General features: G+C 39.3%; 1 protein-coding gene across 4 annotated transcripts in view; it reads left to right on the forward strand.

Annotated features, from left to right (window-relative positions):
- ptbp3 (polypyrimidine tract binding protein 3) overlaps positions 1-19246 on the forward strand; it is a 120376-nt gene that overhangs the window by 41869 nt on the left and 59261 nt on the right. For all 4 annotated transcript variants that reach the window (XM_072588093.1, XM_072588094.1, XM_072588095.1 and 1 more), the window contains one exon: positions 14333-14408. In XM_072588093.1, the coding sequence (XP_072444194.1) occupies positions 14333-14408 (76 nt within the window). The remainder of the gene's footprint in view (positions 1-14332; positions 14409-19246) is intronic.

A 19246-nucleotide genomic window follows, 5' to 3' on the forward strand; every position in this document is an offset into this window, starting at 1 on the left:
AGCTGATGCTACTGCACTTCATGCTCAGATGCGCTGGTATCCTCCGTCTGAAGCATCTTGTAAAGATGGAAGTCTCATCAGTTTTGCTATGTATTTAACTGCCCTTCTGCAATAATTAAGATTTCTTCATGGAGTGGTGTGCAAGGACAGATTGGATTTTGTTTTCAGTTTGGAGTTTACTGAAGGAGTTTTTGGATAACTGGCTTGTTTCCACTCAATTTGGAAGGGGTGGAGTGGTCACTGAGGATTGTGAATTTAAGAACTTTACTGATGAACACTCTTTTTTCCATGTTGGAGGATCCTGGGTATCCTATCTACAACATTGATGACTAACCTTTGTTGTTATAATCATTGTATGCCTTGTGTCAATAACTTAAAGACTGGCTGTCAGATTCTTATGAATAAACTGGAAGTGCCTTTAGTTGGTTATCATGGAATGATAAAAGGAGGGAATGAGATGTTAAGAGGTTAATTTGCTCGAGTGACCTGTAAGAAATTGGATGCCCTGGGAGAATGGTGGTATGTCTCTTTTATAGGTAGAATGTACAGAATTTACAATCCTATTCCTTGACATTCAGAGCCATTTCTTAATTATTCAGAGTAAAAGAATTAAATTGTCCAACCCTATTGAGAAATCAATAAAAACATTGCAATTAAATTTCTGACAGCTCCCTGCAGTTTTAAAAAAAAATTCACAACAGATCTGGCTATTAAGGGATGATTTACATTGCGTTGTTTCTGGACATGTGATGACTACACTTCTTGAGTGGCATGTGACTGGGAGGGGAATGGCTGGGGGTCATCTTGTGGGCATTACTAACTGTGATGTAAAGATTTTGGAGAGAAGGACTGTCCCTTTGTTCAGAGATCCTTTGACATGGCTTCGCAAACATTGCAAAGTGTTAAGGGTTCCTCCACAGCTTGTGTGTACTTAATAAATTTTGGCTGTTCACAGAAGTTGGCATATTGCATTTGCATCAAGTGTGTAAGAATCTCAAGAAAAATAAATGAACGGGTGAAGCCGCCAAACAGAATTCCTTGCATGCTAAACAGCATAAGTAGCAAAGTGAAGCCACAGCCAGCAGATCAGATCTAAGCTCTGCAGTTATGCCATGTCCAGTTGTGAATGGTGGTGGACAATTAAAAAAACTCACTGGAGAAGGATGCTCCACAAATATCCCCATCCTCAATGATGGAAGAGCCCAGCACATGAATTCAAAAGGTAAGGTTGAAGCTTTCGCAGCAATCTTCAAGCAGAAGTGTTCAGTGGATGACCCAGTGGTCCTTAGCCTTTCATATAGCAGTCTTCAGGCAATTCAGTTCACTTCACATAATATCAAGAAATGCTTGAGGGCACTGGCGACTGCAAAGACTACAGACCCTGACAACATTCAGGCAATAATACTGAAGACTTGTTTCCCAGAGCTTGTGACTCGCCTAGCCAAGCTGTTCTGGTTTGGTTGGGCCGCTGGCATCAATTGGGCAATGTGGAACCTGCCCAGCTGTGTCCTGTGTGCAAAAAAGCTGGACAAATCCAATATGGCCAATGACTGCCCCATCAGTCGACTCTCAATTGTCAGTAAAGTGATGGAAGGTGTCATCAGCAGTGCTATCAAGCAGCAGGTGCTCAGTGATGTCCAGTTTTGGTTCTGCCAGGGCCACTCAGTTCCTGACCTCATACAGCCTTGGTTCAGACATGGACAAAAGAGCTGAGTTCCAGAGGTGAGAGTGACTGCCCTCGACATTAAAGCTTCATTCAACTGTGTGGCATCAAAGAGCCTGAGCAAAACTGGCATTAGTGGCTACCAGGAGGCAAATCTTTGGGTGGTATGCCTGACACATTGGAAGATGGTCCTGATTGGTGGAGGTCTGTCATCTCTGCTCCAGGACATCACTGCAGGACTTAATCAAAATAGTATCCCTGAGCCTAACTACCTTCAACTGCTTCCATCAATGCCTCCATCATGAGAGCCAAAGTGCGAATGTTTGCTGATGACTGCAGAGTGTTCAGCACCATTTGCAACAATGAAGCAGTCCGTGTCCAAATGTAGCAAGATGTGGGCAAAATGCAGGCCTCAGCTGTCAAGTGGCAATTAACATTTGCATCACACAAATGCCAGACTGTAACCGTCACCAATAAGAGACAGTCTAACTACTGCCTCTTGATATGCAATGGTGTTGCCATCATTGAATCCTCCACAAAGAACATACTGGGAATTATCATTGATTAGAATCTCAACTGGACTCACCGCATAATTGCAGTGGCTACAAGAGCAAGTCAAGGGCTGGGAATACTGCAGGGAGTATACTCTTTTGACTTCCCAACACCCCTCCACCATCTACAAGGCACAAGTGAGGAATGTGATGGATTAATCCCCACTTGACTGGATGAATGCGATTCCAATACATGCAAGCTTAATACTATCCAGGACAAATCGACCCACTTATATCCTTGAGTGTCACCACGTCTACCACCGGGACTCAGCAGCAGTGTGTACTATCTACAAGATGCACTGCTGAAATTCAACACCGATCCTCAAACTGCACTCCAAACCCACAGCCAGTTCCATCTAGGACAAAGGCAGTAGATATATGGGCATACCACTACCTTCAAATTCACCTCTAAGCCACTCACTGTCCAGACTTGGAAATCTATTGGTATTCCTTCACTATTGCTGGGTCAAAATCTTGGAATTTCCCTCTCCTAAGGGCAAAGTGGGTCAACCACTGCAGGTGGACTGCAGCGGTTCAAGACAGCACCTCACTACCACCATGTCAGAGGCAACTAGGGATGGGTGATAAATGTTGGCCATCCAGCAATGACCGCATCCAACAAAATGAAGAAAATATAATTCAAAGCCTGACCAATGTTTTACCAGGTGCAAGTCAGCAGTGTGGTGGAATATATGCCATTGCTCGGATAAGTGCAGCTCCAAAACACTCAAAAGACAGTCAGACTTTAAAAAAAAACATACTTGATTGGCCCTCCATCTAACAAGTTTAACGTTTGCTCCCTCTATTTGACTCGTGACATTTACAAAATACACTGCAAAAATTCATGAATGCTTCTTAGAATCTACCACACCTATGACCTTTTATCACCAGGACGGACAAGGACAAGGACAGCAGATACATAGGAACTACACCACCTGCAAATTTATCTCCAAGCCGTACATAATCCTGCGATCGTGGTGGTGTTCTTTCACACTTTGAATCTTCTAACTCTATCCTTGACAAGATAGTTGTGCCAACACCACATGGCCTACAATTCAAAAAGGCAGCTCTTTGCTGCCGCCTTGAGGGCAATTAGGGTGAGGCAGTGAATGTTATAGTATGAGGACACTTGTATCCTGAAAATTACATAGTTAAAAATCAGTGCAGAAAATTTTAGACATGTCTCAAAACATTTCTCCCTGAAGGCTAAGCTTAATACTATAACATTTGACATTGTCAGACTAAAGTTCTGCCTGACCAGCAACCTTTCGACATGCTGTTATCCTTGTTGTATCGTTGTGTTTCATGAAGTGCATTTTTTTGTCTACACAGGAAATCTTTGATTCTGTTTATTCAATCTTAGTAACTTCATTAATCCTCAGACAGACACTTATGAAATAATTTTAAAGAACAAGTTAATGTGGCATTTACTACTTGGGAAAGAGCTGATTCACATCTGTGACTCTTGATGAGATGCGTTGTCATCTCCATGGATACAATTGTAGTTTACAAATGACTTGCTTATATCTAAATTACTCTTAAGCATGCATTACGTCACTGTACATTCTGTGGCATTCTCTTGCCCATCTTTCCCCAACCCCTCTGTCCATATTCTTTGCTCCACTGTAACTAGACAATAGAGATTTCCAGTTTTTAGTATGCAATTTCAGTGATGCATTGGGCATATTGGGGATCGGGTGGTGGTGAAAATGCCCTCTAATTATGTATGATTCATGGTTAGCCATCTTTTTTATGATGTCTAAAGTGAGCTGGTGATTTAAATCAATGGGCAATAATCACACCAACTTTTTTATTTCTTGTCAACTCTTCATTACCCTTTAGCTCAAATTTGTGTATTATGTTGTCCATCAAGATTCTGAATTACTGCCAGGTTTCCCAGTCATGAATAGTAAATTATTTATTGTCTGAATATAATAACATGACTCTTGGATCTATAATGTAACTGTATACGTGATGTCTACACCAAATGATGATGGAAAGCTGTTGACAGCCATAGTTAATTGAAACAGCCATGCATAGTCACTGTTACCATCTCTAATGGTGCTGACCAGTTACATACGTTTTAAATTTTTGTGCTCATTAAGTTGGGGGCAGTTAGTATAGAAGTGGTCTACTTTGAACTTTTAACCTTGCACAGCACACTTTCACAATGAGTTTAGCACAACCAAAGTCAGAAAGATATTTTTGTCTCCTTGGCCTCAAATGTATGCTCGACTCCAGCACACAGAAATACTCCTTGCTACTCTGCTGAGAAACTTATTTCCTGTGGCCTCTGAGGCAATCCCAAGAGCAGCATTTTTCTTAATAAAAAAACTGCTTGCTTTGTGTTCTTATGACTTCATCTTATTTGATTACTGAGTTGTTAATTGGTCTATCCACTCTAACTTGATTCTTCTTTGAGAAGATACTGTTGAATTATTGGAGGAGAGTAAATTAATGTATGGATTCATGGTTAGTAAAACCACACAATTGGGTTACTGCAATGCAGGGAAACACATGTGCTGTGCTGCTTGTTAATTGAGATCTTCAAGTTAGATGTCTTGTCTTGTCGTTGACACATGTATAGACCTACTTTGTTGTTTTGATTTGTTTGAATGTTCCATACTTGTAATGGTTGCTTCTCATTAGCCATAAAATTCAAAAATGAAATGAAAGTATGGTGAGGCCTGCAACTTGTATACATATTGAAACAGAAAAATATTTTAAAACTCTTACGTAGAGCTAAGTATTTGTATTACTGCTGTACTGTTGAGTTCATCAGCATAATTTAGGCTGAAAATACCAGGCTATTGTGTTCCCTATGCATCTACGTACAAGGGGGTTAAGAGTGGGAGTGGGTCATATGGACCCTTGAGCCAGCTCTGCCATTAAATAAGATCATGGCTGTTCTGATTTGTCACCTAATTTCGCATTCTTTTCTCCTGGTATGAATGTTTTTTTTATTGGAAAAAGGAAATTCTAAGATCTGCCAACAGCTTCATCTGACAGCACAATAAATATGAGCGGTGGTAATCTGCTTGATGGCAAATCCTCTGCTCATATTTCCGTAGTCCTGCACTTGTGTTTAATTTGAGCAGTATGACTGAGGCAAAGATGCATCGGCTTAATTTTACCCCTTGAAGTGGGCACACACCTCAATGATTTCCTGTTATGTGGTCATTGTCTCTTTAAGGGCACTTAAGAGTTACCCCAAAAGATGCACAGTTTCTGTTGACCATGGCTTGAAAGCTTAGCATTTGACTTTTATCTGGGGTGATTTGCAAAAGGGCAAGGATTACTAGTATTCGCCACCCTGGTTGTTAAATGTATTGTTTTCATAAGTCTGAGATGATATGAGCTTTTTCAGAATCTAGGCAGGCTTGTGGGTTAAGTAAATTTTGGTTTTATGACTTTATCCTTTAATGAAGAAAACCTGATAAAATAATGTGTGGAGCATTTCATGTTAAAATGCAATTTTAATCAGAGGCTTGAAGAATTTGTGGGAAGCAGATAAAGGAGTAACAAGTTTCCAAGTATACAAAGACCTACTCTGGGCTCTTGCAACATCAAGGTAATATTTCTGCCTTTTGGACCAGAAGCTCCATCTGCTCAGGAAGTGTTGTAATATGTCTGACCTTCTTTTACAGAAATGAATATTTACTTTGCTGTTGTATTTTTAGTTTAGTACCCTTGAAAACTCTGGTTTTCCACGTTACTACTGATTTCTGCAATGTAGAACACAAGCTGTTTTTCATTTGTGTGTGCGCCATTTATTACTTTGCAGTTCTGAAAACAAATAGTGCAAAATTGTAAAGAAGAAACTTGTTTGGTTTCAACTGACCTTCTATTTAAAGCGCATCTTTTGAATCTGTTTGGGTGAGGACACTGGTAGTGTCTCCTTACTGCTAGTGTGCGAGTGCCTCTCAATAATTGATGCACGAGACAATGAACCTCCCTGAGTTTGATGCTGGGCACAACAGTAGCTTATCCTGCAGCTGTTGCAGTCTTCTGGAGAGAGTTTGTTTCTACGGTGACAACCAATCAGTCTTTTTGAGGCAAGCTCTCCATGATGCTTGCATCTTTTGAGCTGGCGTATTTGGTTGCATAGTCAATTGATAGGCGTACCAAGTAAGGTTAATTTTATCTTACTTTACACAATAAACATCTGTAACCTTCTATTGGCTTAACCCACATAGTTTGCTTTCCTCTGGCCTTTTGTCTTCACTTTAAATTGTTTTCATCTGTTTGTTAATTTGCCCCAGTTGGGATTTCTTTTATGCTTTATTTCCCCTTTTGGATGACTGATAAGCTTCTGAATGCTGTTATCAACTCTGACAGGTATTCTCTCTTGGGAAATGCAACATGTGTCTGCTAAATCTGGTATTAATACAGCTATTTTGTTTCCCGTGGTGCCATCATTGTTGGAGCATTTTAGTAAAATTTGTAGATGAAACAAAAGACAGGTATTGTAAGTTGTTTGAAAATCATAATTGACTTGGAATTATTTATATGTGTACTTGTGTATAGCTGAATCAATATATTGTAGGATCTGTATTTATGTAAATGATTGAGTATTATTTTTTTTGAATAAGTCGATTTAAGTTCTAATCTTGCTGTTCTTTTTTGAACTCGAAATGCTTTTCATGTTGGCCTGTCACTGCTCATACCATGCTCTTGATAGCTTTGGACAAAAGAAACTGAATTCCCTGTTTTGCTTGGTGCTGACATTGCTCTGTTGATGGCATTTACTTTAAGGTACGCACCAACTGCATCTGAACATAATTTCAGGTCACTTTAAGTGGTGATGTCTGTTTTGATCTTGAAAGCTAGATTTCACCAGGTTAAATGATACTATGGCTTTAAGTGTTGTCTTTTATTCTATTTCTTGATGAAGGAAAGTTTAGACAGAAGTGCTGAATGTTATGCTCAATGCCAGTAAAGTAAGCGGCTTGTGCAGCCTTGGGGTTTTTAAAAATTGTAATGATAGAAACAGCTTGAATGGATGGGGTCAAGCTCCCATTGAACCAGGGTTTTGGTTTTAGTTTTAGCTTTAGTTTTGTGCAGTTGCTGAAGACTTGAAGCTGGATGTAGAAGCTCTTATTCCTCTCTGTCACAGCAACAACTTGGGGTTCTCTGCTGCTAGAATTGTATGAGAGAAAATCTATTTTACTGAATTTGCTTTTGCCAGGGGTATGATTATGGGAAGTTACTATGTTGGAACAGTTAATTAATGATTAATATATAACATTAAGCATTTCAATAGTTAGTTAAGCCAGTTTTTTGTCACTATTTAACTACTGTAAAAATTGTTTTGCTTAAGTTGAATAGTTGACTAATTGGATTGCATCTGGAGCACAATACCTTATACTTAGTCTAGGCCCTAACATTTTCTTATTTTAAAGCTATCTCAATATGTATTGAGGGGGGTTTGATCTAGTCTGTAGCAAGTGATATTTGTACTTGTCATGTATGTTAGGTAATTTGCATACAGCTAAGTCTTTCTGTGATAACTGGCCTTGGATGCCGTATTTGGCTTATTGATTGATTGGCTAATTGCATATTGTCAATACATTGCTCATCTTGCTGTGAGCAATGTTGCTCATGATCAAAGAACCATTTAATAAAAATACTGTATAGTGTTCAATGTGCAGCATTACATGAGGCTGTACTTTTTCACTCATGGTAAGATTATTCCTTCTAATTTTCTTAGAGCAGCTTGACTCATGCAATTTAAGATACTACAAGGGGCTGTTGACTGTTGAGATTCTTCAATCTGCACTCCTGGCCCTGAACCCACTCTTGACTTTTTGTGTCCTTTCCATTAAATTCAGCCTTTGTCAAGTATTGCACTAGATGTGAAGTTTTTTGACGCAAAGACACCATATTTTGGTGTACCTTAAATGTTAATGGAAAAGGAAGCTTGAACTTCTATGTTAAGAAAATAAAGACAACAGAAATTAATAGAATTAGATCGCGTTAACCATGTTAAAACAAAAACACCCATTGGATTTATTAGCTTATCACTATTACATCATAAAAGTCAAAGTTCTGGGTTGTTTAAAATGTGATAAAGTTGAACATTTGGAAGTGAACGCTCAACCAAATGATTTATTATTCCCAGCTTTCCATGTAACTTTAACAGCAAGTCACAATTTTGTTTGTATCTCTCTATGTATGACTCTATTGCTCTGTCTTGCTCCTTCATTTGGGGAATTGTGGGGAGGGGGTGGAAGAAATCCTGAATTGATTATCAGCCTACTAAATTTCATCATGGGCACTGCTTTTCATGGCTAACTAGTCTTGGCATTTGACTTAAACCCAGAACTTCTGGCATAGAGGTAACAATGTTTCAGCTGTGTCACAAGATGTCATATAATTCTTTTCAGTCGACATGTTCAAGCATGTTTGAACCTGCCTCTGGTAGGTAGGCCTTGAACCTGGATCTTGTTAAGAAGTAGACACTAGTACTGCAGCACTAAAAAATGTCATGGTGAGATTTGAGCCCGTGCCGTCTGGGGCTCTGAGTTACAAGTCCAGCCATGTTAGAACAATGCTGGCACATTGCTACTACGGAACAATGTAAAATGAGAACTGTCTTAAAAGATAATGCATGTTAAGTTAAATGAAGTGGAACAATCTATTATATTCAGTTATGATCTATGAACAGTGCTTAAAAAACTTTTTGTGGATCCATATTCAGCTGAATATTGGATTTCCCTTAAATACTCATCAAAAATATTTGCAAAAGATGGGGTATTTAGCTGACAGTTTGTTCTATTCCTGTTCAAAGCGCTGTTTGTTCTTCTGCAATTGAACATCAAACTTTGCATCAATAAGTTTATGCTGACTGGAGTATAAAGCATGTTCCAGTTGGCTAAATATGTTTCAAACAAGTCATTAATTCTGATCACAAAGCTTTTTTCTTCGTAATATTTTAATGGCAGGCTAAGTTGCATTAGGGGAATGAATGAGCCTGAATGAAAACCTTGATTAGTTGAAATATTCTTGAGGCTGTTGATGACTAATCTGCCAGTTAGCAACTTCCACAAGACTGTTGCAAAATTCAAGTTACAGACCACAAATTGTTAGTTGATACAACTAAACTGTTAAATATATTTTGTTATTCTGTGCCTTGATTCTATTCATGTGCATTTTCATGGAAGGACTTTTTAGTTTATTCTGTAATATGTGACATTTCATGTACAGATATGCTTAAGTATAGTTTCGCATTCTCTCTGCATTGAGGATGACTTCTATTCTGGTTACCTGGGTTCTGAGGTCCAACAATGGATTCTGATTCCCTGCTGAAGGTGGCATTTGAAGTGGTAGAAGAGTCTGATGCAATGGATGTTTTATGCACTGGTCATTCTTGGAGCTTGTCTTCCAGCTGAACCTGTCAAATGTTCCATGTTTGGAGCCTTTTGCAATACTACTTGAGTTTGGTCGTTCTTAGGGTAAAGGTTCCTGCTCGTTGGTCAGGGTATTGTTTCTTTTACAGAGAATTGAGGATGCCCTGTCCACTCAAGTGATTTAATTTTACAAGTTGGACAGCTGTGGCAGATTGCAGCATGGTATTTTCTTTTTGCAAAAAATGTCATTGTTTTGTTCATGAGTCTTGGACTGTATTTGAAGATTTTTGTCCTGCAGCTCCATTTATTTGATCAAATATTTTATCAAGTTTCCATCAAATAAGTGGGATTGTAGAACAAAAATCTTCAAATTCAGTTCAAAACTCAAACTTTCTTGCTCATGCAGTTTACAATAATCGGCCAGCTTGTGAAGTTAAATCATTCAGTTGAGTGAAACATGACTTGAGAATTAACAGCTGAGTTGTCATCAGCTTCAAGGTGAATGTTTCCAAATTTTGTATAGTTAAATTCGACAATCTGCTAACAGCTGTTGAATTGCCTTCATACGGGTCTACAAAGCCTGGCTCTCACCTTGGGAAAATGTTATCTTTGCAACTTGCAGCATCACCTGTGTCTCATCGTGGGAGTGGCTAATAAAAACTGATTTTTTTAAAGGCAACAGCACCAAATCATCAAGCATCATTATATCTTCAGAAGCAACTTCTATTTTTTCTGTTTCTTTCAGTTCTCCTTGTTCTTTAAGATCTCAAGATCTGTTATTTTATAATGAGGATAAAGTAGTTGTGTGTGCACTTGCAGAGTCATCTGCATGCTGCAGCTCAATGATGGAAGTGGTCTTGGTTTGCTTTCCCACCTTCCCTGCCTGCTCTCCTTGTCTATGTTTATGTGAATATTGCAATGTCTGATGTAAAGTGAGGGATATTTTAAACTCTTAAATGTTTGTGCATCTGAATGTTGTCACTTATGCACAATTTCAATTGTTGCTCAGTTTTGAATATAATTGCACTAATTGAGTAGTTGTAGTGTTGTTAATCCTTTTGTTTCTAATATGTTTGCAAATCAATTTTGCCCGACTGTTATAACATTCATAAAACTGGAAATATAATGTATGACACTTTTGGACTCCTGTTCAGTTTTGGCCAAGTTAGTTTGAGTGGAGCATTGTTTAAATACAGCTTTGAGTTTTCCTTATTCTGCTGCAATTGGTTGCCTGAACACAACAGGATGCCATGTTTTGCTGAATCTTAGCACGTTTCTTAGTTCTCAGTGGTCAAACTCAAGATATTTTAGATGCATTATCAATTAGAACTGAATCATGGATTTATGTTCTGCCCTGACCAAACTAAAAATACCACAATGGATTTTTAGATGCTATCTGTCTAAACAATTGAATAAACTTAATTAGTTTTTGGTGGGAAATGAAAGCTGTTGAAAATTTAGGGAACAAGATACAGTGGAAATTTGAAGTTTAGTGTCATAGATGAAATGTTTTAAGCACCTGGACTCAGTGGAGGCACACTATGGAAATATTGAATTTGAACAATAGATTATCTCCGATTGGAAAAATTTGGAGACATGTCGTGGAGTTGGACATGATCGAGGAATTGCTGAAGCAACTAGAATGGCAATTTTCTCTCAAATGTAGAGCACCCTTCTTTCATAACAGATGTTCAGCTTTTGTTGCCTTGCCTTGTTGCTGAATCAACATTATGGAATTCTATTCACTGGTAGCATTGTGGTTGTACTAGCACTAGGCGGTGAGTCTGGAGGACTGCTGGCCACAGGCTTCTCAGTGTCCACTAGGGGTGGTAAGTAGCTACAGCTAGTTATACCCATCAAGGTTCCCTCTAAGCTGCGTGGTCACACTGCCACTCTGAGAGTAGGCTGCCTCCGAGGTCTCTGCAGACAAAAACATAATTACCCAGAATGCTGATGTCAACATCCATGAATTTATAAATCGCAGATGAAACCCTGGTTTGCTTTAACTCTTCTGTCCAATCATTTGTTGTCTCTTTTTCTTCAATATGGATCATATGGGGAATGGCGTGAAACAGAAGGTAAATTAGTATCCATTCCTGCTTCAGCCCTGTCATGTTCTTTTTCTTGAGATTCTTAAATGCTTGATACAACTGCAATACTCCAACTTTTGTGAACAGCCACAAATTATTATTTCAGCAAGTACAAGCTTTAGGAGGATCACTTAAGACTCTTCGCAATGCTTGCGGAGCATCTCGGTGAGGTTTTCTGAACAAGGGAACGGTTCCCCTTTGTAGAGAATCCTACATCACCATCAGTAATGCTCACGAGCCAACCCCCTGCCACTCCCCATAATCACGATACCCAAAAACAAAGTATAGCAATTAGGTTATTCCTTCTCAAAGGGAGAGATTAGGTTATTCCTTGAAACAGTTGCGTGATTATATGAGATTCCCTACAGTGTGGAAACAGGCCCTTCGGCTCAACAAGTCCACACCGACCCAGACCCATTTCCTCTGACTAATGCACCTAACACTATGGGCAATTTAGCATGGCCAATTCACCTGACCTGCACATCTTTGGACTGTGGGAGCAAACCGGAGCACCCGGAGGAAACCTGCACAGACACTGGGAGAATGTGCAAACTCCACACAGTCAGTCACCCTAGGCTGGAATCGAACCTGTGACCCTGGTGCTGTGAGGCAGCAGTGCTAGCCACTGAGCCAACTTAGGTTGTCACATCTTCCCTGCAAGAGAGAAAAAAAACCCTCCCCCTCTGTGGTATCCAATTTCTTAGGCGTCAGCAAAACAAACTTAACGCTTTAACATCTCAGCCCCATTCAAGATCCAGTGAAATCTCAGCATCATAACATTTTTAACAAGCAGTTGAAACAAAATGGCTAACTTTAAACATGGGTATTAGTTAAAATGGCTTGAAGTTCTTGTTGAAGACTAGGTTGAAGAGATTGACAGTCATGAAAGCCAGATGTTTTCATAACACTAAAATAACAATACTACAGATACTGGAAATTGAAATTAAACTAGTTTTTTTAAACTTGTGGGATGTAGACTTTTCTGGCTGTCCAGCATTTGTTGCCTGTCCCTACCTGCCCTTGAGAAGGTAGGGTGCACTGCCTTATAGAGTTGCTACAATCCACATGCTGTCTGTTGACCCAGAATGCCTTAGAGAGAAGGCTAATATTTTGACCCAGCAATAGTGAAAAAAATGGTGATATAATTCCAAGTCAGAGTGGTGAATGGCTTGGAGGGGAACTTGAATGTGATGGTGGTGTTCCTGTGTATCTGCTGGCCTTGTCATTCTAAAGGGAAGTGCTTGTGCGTTTGTACAGGGTTTATGGTAAAGTTTTGCAGTGCATCTGGTAGTACACACTGTGCTGAAGCATTGGTGGAGGGAGTGGCAGTTTGAGGTTACGGTGCAAATCAAGTGGGCTGCTTTGTCGTGAATGGTGTCAAGTTTCTTGAAGCTGCACCTGTCCAGGCAAGTTGGGTGTACTCCATCATACTCCGGATTTGTGCCTTGTATGGACAGACTTTGGGGAATCTGGTGAGTTACTTGCCACAGTATTCCAAGCTTCTGTTTATTAGCGAGTCTGGTTGAGTTTCTGGTCAGTGGTAACTTACATATAGGTTGATAAAATCAAGGCGAGTGGATAGATTGAGTAGCCAGGTGTCCATGTCCAGCTTCAATCTATTATCAAATCTAGAACCATCAAGCTCTCAGCAAGGATAGTCTTAACTATAAGTCCCTCAAGGAAGCTTGTGCTTCTTCCTGAAGCTGTTACTATGTGTAGCATTAAGCTTCATAATTGATCTTCTACATACTTGGAGTTGCTCATTTCAGCCTTCCTGCTGTGAAGGAACAAACACTTGCAACCAAATGCCACTCCCAGATAGAGGGAAAACGAAATGGTTCTTGTATGCCCCACATTGTGGCTATTTGCAGGGCAATATAAGGTAAGATAATGTGATCAGATTACCACGGTTTTACATTTCCAAGTTGGAAGGATACAAGGCCAGGGATTGTGAAGAAGAGAACAACCGTTTGATTTTTTAAAACTCCTCCATTCTTCCTGTCTCTTCATTTATTGAAATGTCATAAATAAAAACTATTTACTATTTAACTAACTGAAAGTTGAATTTGTTGGATGCTGCCTACCCTGTGTTGGTATGCTTGTTCAGCAGCCTATATACTTAAGTTTGCTTGTGAAAGTCAGTTCGTCTTCAGAATACTCATGTTTGCAATGTGGTGCAGTTGAGAGACAAAAGGTATATTCTTAGAGGGAGCATTGCACTTTTTGGCGATTTATAGTTTTGGATAAAGTGTCAAGATATTGATTACCAGATAGTTTATATCTAAGATTGCAAAGAGATACTCTTGCAGAAAAATGTTGGTAACTTCATAAATTTCTTTTGTCAATTTTTATTTGCTCCAAGCATTGAGCAAACATGATCCCAATATGATCTTAGATTTGCACGTGGTTTGTTAATGTACTTTTTAGGGAAGGAAATCTGCTATTATTGCCTGTTTGGCATACATTTCATTGTAGATTCTGCAATATGATCAATTCTTCAGTACCTTCTAGGCAATTAGGAGTGGGCATTATATGTTGGTGTTGCCCATGTCACATGAGCATATAAAATAAAACTTTGATTAAACGCATCTGGTTCCACTTTATTTGTTAACAATGATTTTTGCACCAATCTGAGTTAAATGAGTCAAATTACTGAAGTATTTGAATTTTGTTTTCCAGCGGGGATCTGACGAGCTTCTTTCTGCTGGTATTGTTAACGGCCCATCTACCATGAGCAATTCTACTCCAGCTACAGGTACTTGTGACTTGCCTATCAAATCTGATTAGTAATAGCATTTTGAATATCTGAAACTAAGTGACACTTAGTTCATTGCTTGCTGACACATTTTTAAATGTACTTAAAGCTATTATTTGACTAATCTGAAACTAATGCAACATGTTCAGTATTGTTGGATATTATAAATTATAACACAGCACATTCTGAAAAAGTGAACGCAGTGCTTTGGAAAGTTGGTGTCTTAACTATTGGTACATGAAAACGTATTTGTTTGTATAAACAGAGTTCTGCCTTTGTGGTGACTTTTTGGTTGTAAAAATTAATCCATTGTTGAAATTATGTTGATTTGTAAGCATACTGTAATTCATTATGGTTTTAATCTTTTGTTCTTGCACTACATGTAGTGGTCTGGGCCCTGATTTTAATTTTGAAACTTCCCTTTGTTAAAACCATATTACATTCTGCATATCTGCCCCTCATTATTTCATAAACTTGTGCTCAAAGTTATGATTTATCTTTCTTTCCCAATTAGTGTGTTAGGGCATTGGAAATTGCAGTGAGTTGAAATACTGTTTATTTACCATTGGGACTTGAATATGACTTTTAATTTTCTTTGCATGCTATTTGTTTAATGGCTCAGTCAATAATTGGCACACCCAAAATGGTTTTCAAGGGCTTGTGTTTCACCCCTGCCCTGTTGTTGGATGTTTTTGTGCTCTCTGTAGCTCTGTCTTGTGTACTGGTGACTCCCTAGGCTCATCATTTACTTACAACAAATAATATTACCATAAATAACAAACCAATGGAGAGGAAAGGCCATCATTTGGGGTAGTCGAAAGTTTATGGGACAGAAAAGGTTGCTGATGTGACTTTGAATTACTGTATAGTGTCTCATTTTAAAGTCCAGCTATTTGAATGTCAGCTGGTAGCATGATTAGGTTTCTTCAGACGTCCTACGGGTGTTGACCAGCAAACAAAAAACATTGTCTGGGTAGTACAGTCTTGAAAATATTAGCCATATAAGGATATGAATATGCATGGAACTGTAATACAAAATGCTTCACCACTCGTAGCCGAGGTGACAAGAAAACAAAAAATTGAGTTTGGTATCTTTGTTTCTCATTTGGTCTTAAACATAGGCACAAAACAAGTATAAATTGTTTCAGTTAAAAATAAATTCTAATAGGTACTTAGGTTGCCAGCAGTCTAGCCTCTGGAGAATGATATTCAGATCCTTGCCACTAGTGATTGATGATTTTAGCTAGATATTTACCGATCCAACAGAACAGCAGTGCCCAATTGGTTCGTTGCTTACTGACACATTCATTCCAACTCTGATAGTTGTCAATTTTCAAATTATTTCCTGTATCTGTAAAAGTTTGAGTACTGTAACAGAGGGTGGGTTCAGTTTTTGTCTGTGTCCATGGCAGGCAGTAGCAAGTTTCTTTTCTATACCTGGTGCTGCAAAACAAGTTCCTCCAACTAAATATGGGATGACAGAAGATATTACCAAGAAAGGCTCATGAAAATTAAATACTTGTGGCTCATGTCTCATGCACAGGCAATTAGGCCTGACTATTCCTGGAGTCACACAAAAGTTAAAGGCTTTACGTGGAGTCCCTAGTTTACCTGCCAGATATTTGCAGGTTAACCGTAAATGTGGACCAGGTTTCTGTATTGAGCACTGATTTATTTAAAAATGATGGATTATAATCATAGGAAAATAATTACCAACTTCCATTCTATCAGTACTAGTTAAAATTGTAACCCCTTCTTAATCCCCCACGAAAAAAAACCTACGCACATGTGTGCATGTACAGACCAAAACCATTGTTTTATGGCTAGAGGGGAGAATGGAACTGGGAACCTCCATTCAACAGCACAATCCACTGGATTTGATGATTTTGCTTGCCAGGACTTTGGGTCCTTGAGTTTCCTTTCTCCAGTCTCTTTTTCGGTTTGCAGGTCAAAAAACTGCTTAGTCTAAGTTAGTGGGTAGAGGGCCTAGCTTAAAGCAACTAATGGGAGAAGGTAAACTGGCTTTTTTCAGACTAGACATTTTCAATGAATAGGCACCACTTCCTCTTCCAGAGATTTAAAGACTTCTCACTTTATTGTTCACGTACACAAAAGCTGTTGATCTACCCAGGAACCAAAGTTGTTATCAGACTGAACTTTGGCATCCAAAAGTGGTTACCATTCCTCAGACCAATTATCAACCTGTTGTTTACCAAATCTTCCTATATATATTTCAGTGTCAGGACCTCTCTTCTTAGTTTATTTCCATTGCCTGCATTCAGTAGCTTGCCTTCTGATAGTACAGTAATTCCTTATTCAGTCTTTTTTGCAAAATGATGCAGTGAATTGCAAAAAAGACTGTGGTTAGCACTGCTGCCTCACAGCACCAGGGTCCCAGGTTCAATTCCAACCTCTGGTGACTGTGTCTGTGCGGAGTTTGCACATTCTCCTCGTGTTTGTGTGGGTTTTCTTCAGGTGCTCCAGTTTCTTCCCACAGTCCAAACATGTGCCGGTCAGGTGAATTGGCCATGCGAAATTGCCCATAGTGTTAGGTGCATTAGTCAGAGGGAAATGGGTCTGGGTCAACGTGGACTTGTTGGGCCGAAGGGCCTATTTCCATACTGTAGGGAATCTAATCTACGAAAATGTAAAATGAACAAATATGACCTTTGCATTATGGTTCAAGTTGGAAGGTTGAAGCATTTACATGCTTTAGAAAACCTTTTTTTAAACTTAATTCAAGGTGTAGTAGGTTTTTTTAACATTGCAAGTTTGGAGGAGTGAAGGTCATCTTTACAGCATCTGCAGAGAGGAAAACTGAGTTAACATTTCTCACCAAGGGTCACTGGACTCTAAATGTTGACTTTCCTCTCTGTACAGAAGCTATGAGACCACTGCATTTCTCCAGCACTTGTTTTTGAGCTCCAGAAAGCAACCACAGTTTGGTTTTAAATTTGCTATTCACAGAATAGGGTGACACGGTGGCTGTGGTTCACACTGCTGTCTCTGTGCCAGGAACCTGGGTTTGATTCCACCCATGAGCAACTGTCTGTATCAAGTTTGCACATGGTCCCTGTGTCTGGGTTTCCTCCAGGTGCTCCGGTTTCTTCCCGCAGTCCAGAGCTGTGTAGTTTAAGTAGATTGGCTGTGCTAAATAGCCTATTGTGTCCAGGGATGTAGAGCTTAGATGGATTAGGTATGGGAAATGCTGGACTACCGCGATAGGCTGGGGAGCTGAGTTTGACTGGGATGCTCTTAGCAGACTTGATGCAGACTCGATGGGCCAAATGGTCTGTTTCCACACTGATTGTAATAAAACCATGTATGCATTCTCTACACGTGCGCACTGAGAAAGTACTCTGCTATATGTGTATTGAGATCAGATCACTGAAACTTGTCTTAGATTTCAATGTCTGGTGACACAAATTGCCTGTATCTGGCATTCTAAATGTAACATCAGAATTAAAAATAAAAAAAATTACATCACAAAGATGAAAAGAAGGTAGCAAAGTTAGTCCAGAGAAGGCTAGGTACATTGACGCCAAAGGTTGGCTGGAACTTGTGTTCATCTTTTGGTTCAATTTCAGATGCCTTAAGTTAACATTTTCAGTCTGACAGCAAGGTATATTTATGTACTATTGTGAATGTAGTCAGTTTTTTTTAAGGAGAACTGTAAATCCAAGTTTCTCAGCTGCATAGAAGATATTTGGATAGAAGTCCAAAAGCTTGCTCATAAAGTTAAGGTTTACAAGAATATGTCAAAAGGAGGAAAGCAAAGTGTAGAGAGTTTTAGTCAGGGAGTTCCAGACCTTTGGAGGGTTTAACATGGGGTTGCTCAATAGGCCAGCATTAGGAGTGCAGGATTTTCAAAACAACATTGAGTTGGAGAGGATTAAGGATGGGGCCCTGCAGGGTTTTATTAGCAAAGATGAGAATTTAAAAATTCAAGCGTGGAAAACAGCTTCCAATGTGAAGTTAGAGTTGCACAAGGTTGATGTCAGAGGAAGACTTGAAACATGTAGGCAGTTGGATGACCTCAGGCTTACGGAGAGTTGATTTTGGAAGGCTTGTCAGGATTGTGTTGGATAAATCGCATGTAAAGATACCCAAGTACTGACTGAGGGTTTCAGTTGCTTATGAAGCAAGGCAGTTATGAAATTAGATGATGGTATAAAGGTGGAACTAGGCTCTGAATGCGATATCTGTGTGGTCAGAAGTTGTCAGGGTCAAATCTGATACCTTTGACCTTGAGCAGTTGAGTGGGATAGTCACTGGTTAGTAAATTGAGTTGATTGCCATATTTAATTGGAAGAAATGTCTGTTCATCCTGTGTTGGATGTTGTACAAATTGCCTGAGGATATGTTGAAGGAGATGATATTCAAGTAGAACTGGATAGAGTCATCGAGATGTACAGTACGGAAACATACCCCTCAGTCCAATTAGTCCATGCTGACCAGCTATCTCAAATTATTCCAATCTGAATGCCAGCATTTGGCCCATGTCCCCCTCAACCCTTCCAAATTGTTTCCCTCCAGATGTCTTTTAAATGGTGTAATTGTGCCAGCCTCCACCTCTCCTTCTGGCAGCACATTCCATACATGCACCACCCTCTGTGAAAAAGCTGCCCTTTTGGTCCCCTTTTAAATCTGGAAGCTTTTGTTCTGTTTTCAGTTGATGGTGCAAAGGCGCAATTTATAGATCAGAAATTAACAGTCAAGTATGGAGGCTGGAGATGTCAGACGAAATGGTGTTGGCTTCCAAAACTTTTTGAAGTTTGTTTTTCTATCTCTCTTCTATCCCCATAATTTAAAAAAAAAGGTCATTCAAGATACAAGTG

Source organism: Chiloscyllium punctatum, chromosome 2, assembly GCF_047496795.1.
Source record: "Chiloscyllium punctatum isolate Juve2018m chromosome 2, sChiPun1.3, whole genome shotgun sequence".
In the NCBI taxonomy this organism is placed as follows: Eukaryota; Metazoa; Chordata; class Chondrichthyes; order Orectolobiformes; family Hemiscylliidae; genus Chiloscyllium; species Chiloscyllium punctatum.